Source organism: Octopus bimaculoides, chromosome 6, assembly GCF_001194135.2.
Source record: "Octopus bimaculoides isolate UCB-OBI-ISO-001 chromosome 6, ASM119413v2, whole genome shotgun sequence".
In the NCBI taxonomy this organism is placed as follows: Eukaryota; Metazoa; Mollusca; class Cephalopoda; order Octopoda; family Octopodidae; genus Octopus; species Octopus bimaculoides.
The window spans coordinates 114,983,200-114,988,533 of record NC_068986.1 but is presented as its reverse complement, the minus strand read 5'-3'; the positions used below and the strand labels follow the sequence as shown (position 1 = coordinate 114,988,533).

General features: G+C 37.3%; 1 protein-coding gene across 1 annotated transcript in view; it reads left to right on the top strand.

Annotated features, from left to right (window-relative positions):
- LOC106872068 (aromatic-L-amino-acid decarboxylase) overlaps positions 1–5,334 on the top strand; it is a 69,793-nt gene that overhangs the window by 16,354 nt on the left and 48,105 nt on the right. Inside the window, exon 2 of the mRNA XM_014918920.2 lies at positions 1,703–2,049. Within this exon, the coding sequence (XP_014774406.1) occupies positions 1,849–2,049 (201 nt within the window). The 5' untranslated portion in view covers positions 1,703–1,848. The remainder of the gene's footprint in view (positions 1–1,702; positions 2,050–5,334) is intronic.

Genomic DNA, 5,334 nt, shown 5'->3' with positions numbered 1-5,334 from the left:
TAAAAATCTGTAAAACTTTCCAGAAGTTTATCATTTGAGTATATATGAGCATGTCTACATATGTAACTATATGCATGAGAATACATACATAAAACATACAAATCTGCACATATATAATACATACGTACATACATACATACATACATACATACATACACACATACATACATACATACATACAGACAGACAGACAGACAGACACACATACATACATACATACATACACACATACATACATACATACATACATACATACATACATACATACATACACGCAGAAAAAGATTATTATTGTAAATAAAAGAAAAATGATGCCTCCAAAATACTGCTTCCCATAGTTCATTTGATATGAACAAAGCTCCCTGTCTTCCTCCTCAGATACTGGATAGAGTTTATGTTTATAAAAACTAAGAACAATTTCATACAACCTTGTATCTGTATTTCTTTGTTTTACTTTCGGCGGTATTTTACGCCAAACTAGAAAGCTTAATTGACGAATAAAAATAAAGAAGTGAAATAGAACCAGTGCGTGTGTTTATTTTTTACATGATAACCCACCCTTGGGATACAGCAAAACTTTTCAAACACACGAGTTCACATCAAGAATTTTGCAAGAACGAAAGAAACAATCTTGTTTCATAAAAAGACAAAATTCATTCTTTCTGGTCTCAAAAATGTCTGATTCCATAAAAAAGGCTTACATGGTCATAGATGGAACGTTTTTGATCCATTCCTACTAATGTTTGATAACTTGATAAAGAAACTCATTTCTTGCGGATCTGTCGGCTGAATTGTATACTGTTAGCGCATGCGCTAAAAACAAAAAAAAACATGAATCGAACAGTTTTGCTTTGGCCTTGTAAAAGTTTTAATTCATCCTGTAAAATAAAGAATACAAACCAAACATAAACAACTTCGTATTTAGTACACTCGTCCGACGCAGCTGCATATCAACGCTGTCTCTCACGAACGGTAAAAGGCGACCGCAAGTCTAAGCATTGCATTGTTCCAGCCACAGTCTATATTCTATATCGTATGTGTGCTTCACTTGGCTGGAATGTGCCTCGAAATATTTTTTAATGTATTTCTATATTTCTTTATTTATCATAGATTTTTTTGCGAGGAAATTGGGTTCAATTTTGTTTCGCTTTACGTTAAATCGAACACATAACAGGGATTAAAAACAAATTTTCCTCTTCTGGACATTATGTTACACCGTAAGACTTGATACACACAAACACACACAAACACAGACACACACACTGTGTGTGTTTGTGTGTGTGTGTGTGTGTGTGTGTGTGTGTGTGTGTGTGTGTGTGTACGTATATATGTGTGTGTGCATGTATGTAAGCATACGCATAGATAGATAGATAGATAGATAGATAGATAGATATAAAGGACGGTGAGCTGGCAGAACTGTTAGCACGCCGGGCGAAATGCTTAGCAGTATTTCAGCTGCTGTTACGTTCTGCGTTCAAATTCTGCCGAGGTCGACTTTGCCTTTCATCCTTTCGGGGTCAATAAATTAAGTACCAGTTACGCACTGGGGTCGATGCAATCGACTTAATCCCTTTGTTTGTCCTTGTTTGTCCCCTCTATGTTTAGCCCCTTGTGGGCAATAAAGAAATAAGATAGATAGATAGATTCCTTGCCGTTTTTAATCATTTTTATTCTAACAATTTGTTTTCTTTGTTTATTTCAGTAAAACTCAACTTCTTTGAAGCAAACGGCAGAGAAGGGAGAAATCAAGAAGATAGCCGGTGACATATTAATCGGAGCTAGTCTCTCGAGAGGATTGTATTTTTATATATACAAATATATTTTTAATTCAAAAATTAATAAAGTAATATGGATTCCAGTGAATTTCGAAAGAGAGGCAAAGAAATGGTTGACTATATCGCAGACTATATGGAAACCCTCAGTGTACGCAAAGTAACAGCACAAGTTGAACCCGGTTATTTACGTCGGCTACTTCCCAACAAAGCTCCTTACAGAGGAGAAACATGGGAAGCCATTATGAAGGATGTGGACAATGCAATTCTACCTGGTGTAAGTCTACTGTCCGATATAAGTGTGTACGTGTGTGAGTGTGTATGTGTTATTTGTGCGTGTGCGCGCCTACACACATAGATATGTGTGTGTGTGTGTGTGTGTGTGTGCATGCGCACGCTTTGTTAATGCTATTTTATTTAACGTTCGCATCTCTTATATCGTTATATTGATCTTTAGTATAGTCAGAAGGTCACATGTTTTCGGAGGAGAGTATAGTCGCTTCCAATGATTCCATTGTTTGACTGGTATTTTATTTTATCGATCTCAAAGATGATCCTGGGATTGACTTCGTCTTACTGACGGGACTAAGAGTCTGTTATATTTCAATGATGAAGGATGGGAAAATCTGTAGAGAAATACAGTAATTCCTCGCCGTATCACGGTTTATTATTTAAGCTTACGCCGATTCCTCCGTGGTGTTGTTTTGCATTTATAATAAAAAATGTACATACAAATTATAAAAATAATTTTCATATTAGTACTGAGCATTTGGTGAACCCATATTCCATACCGATGTCCCTACCCCACTTCTGGACTGTTCTGGTTTAGGAATCTATCTCTTTTTCAGATTTCCCAAACAATTTCAGATCATCCATAAACAGAAAATGGTTCAGTGATGGGCCTTTCTTCCCTCATCGGTAACCCATCTTAACTTTCTTAAGTGTCATTGCTATGAGACGGTAGTTTCCCACATTATTCCCCTTTCTTCTATCTTTCATTACAAGTGTTGTCCTCCCAGTCACCATCCACACTCATTAACCCTCTCCCTCTTTCTCCTCTTTACTAGTTTATTCGATCTGCATCTGATTAAGGATGTATGCTTCTCTGCGCTGTAAGATGCATCCTCATTTTTCTATCAACATCCTTCTGTTTTGCTCATCATGGCGGCGAGCTGGCAGAAACGTTAGCACGCCGGGCGAAATGCTTAGCAGTATTTCGTCGTCCGTTACGTTCTGAGTTCAAATTCCGCCGAGGTCGACTTTGCCCTTCATCCTTTCGGGGTCGATAAATTAAGTACCAGTTACGCACTGGGGTCGATGTAATCGACTTAATCCATTTGTCTGTCCTTGTTTGTCCACTCTATGTTTAGCCCCTTGTGGGCAGTAAAGAAATAAGAAACGTTAGCACGCCGGGCGAAGTGCTTAGCGGTGTTTCGTCTGTCGTTACGTTCTGAGTTCAAATTCCGCCGAGGTCAACTTTGCCTTTCATCCTTTCGGGGTCAATAAGTTAAGTACCAGTCGCGTACTGGGGTTGATCTAATCGACTGTCCCACTCCCCTAAATTTTCGAGCCTTGTGCCTAGAGTAGAAAAGAAAATATCCTTCAGCTCATACTTCTTCTATTCAATAATTCCTTCTCCATACCTTATTAGAAATGCTGTCTTTAAGTTGACTGATTGTATAATGTTTCTTTCATTCAGTTTGGAATTTAATATCTTCATTCTGCGAAAATATTCTTTACCGACGCTCTGCTTCATTTCTCTATTTTTGATTTTGTCCCTTTCCAATATTTCCAGATAATTTATGTTTCTTCTGCATTTATTGATTTTATATTCTCATCATTAGAGAGATCGATTCTAGTACTTTTTATGGGTTTCCCTCCTCCTCCTCTCTATCATAGCACACTATTCAATTCTTATTCAATTCTGAAAGACATTCCAAACTCATTGATAAATATTCTTATAGTTTGACCAAGCAGTTCAGTTAGTTCTTGTTTTTGTCATTAAGCTTTAAATCCTGACACCCCTAAATGGAAGATAGTTCGATTTTTCCCCCCTATTTCCCCCTCCAATCCCCAGCCGCAAGGCCATCTGATCACTGAGGTAGATGGAATCTACCAAAGTTTCAAGCCCTGTGCTTATAATAGAAAGGATTATTATAATTATTATAACAAGGCGGCGAGCTGGCAGAATCGTTAGCGCGCCGGACGAATTGCTTAGCTGTATTTCGCCTGTTGCTAAGTTCTGAGTTCAAATTACGCCGAGAACGACTTTGTCTTTCATCCTGTCGGGGTCGATAAATTAAGTACCAGTTGCGTACTGGGTCGATGTTATCGACTTATCTCCTCCCCACATAAATGGTTGCCCTTGTGGCAAAATTTGAAAATTTGACAAATATTATTATTATTATTATTATTATTATTGAGTAAGAGAGCAGCGAATGCCATCAAAGTGACTCGGGTACAAATTTACGAAGCCCAATATACCCATCATGACTACCCGTCTAATAAGGGTACACCAGGCACATGCATCACAACCATTTGTGCACGACATAGTGATTTCATATCAAAATAAACAGTGCATGACCTTGCAGGTGGGGCCCAGTTAGAATTTTCTTCAGGTCGAGTAGCCCATCCTGCTCAAAAGGTCCCAGAATAAAGCTTTTTTAAGGATGATGAACAAAACACCCATGTTTCCAAAGGTGAATTATTCAAACCCCAAAGAATTCCTCTCAACATATGGCTATGAAACTCCCCCACTACTCCTACACGTGATCAGTGATGCACATACTGTCAGCCACCAAGGGACATGCTCAACTGGTTAAGGTCAAACAACTGACAAGCAAATCTGTGGCATTGAGCAGGATATTTGCTGTAGCCCATCTTTTATACCAAGACAAAACAATGTGCATGATAACACTTCCAATCAGTTAAGATCAGAAGCCATGAGAGCCACTGCCTGGTACTGCATCCGGGCATTTATTATTATTATTATTATTATCATTATTATTATTTTTATTATTATTATTATTATTATTATCATTATTATTATTATTATTATTATTATTATTATTATTATTATTATTATTATTATTATTATTATTGTTTGACATGAAGGACAGAGAACGGCAGATTTTTAAATATCTGTCCTGCTCTTCAGACTTAGTCGGAGAGTTTCTCATGAACTAAAACCAGGACAGTCTTACCATACAACTTCATGAAGGTCACCTGAGATTAAGTAAAAAAAATCCAGTGGAATTTGATCCGAGTTTTGTAAAATGTGGTTTATCTGTAATTTCCCTCATATTTTTTCTCACCAATGTCAGCGAGTTTTTCCCATGTTTTCTCTTCCACCAGCTCTAGACTTATTGCGGAACGTTTCCCTGACTGGTTTTCTCTACTTTCAAGATCGATATTTTCACATCATCTTTCCAAATGTGTGGGCTTGCTTTCTGATATTAAGCTTGGTTGGTAACATTCATGCGGATAATCTTTGGCTTTGTAGCAGAAATACTTCAACATTTCGGAAAAGATAAAGATTATTTAATTTGTTTTGTTTTTAATG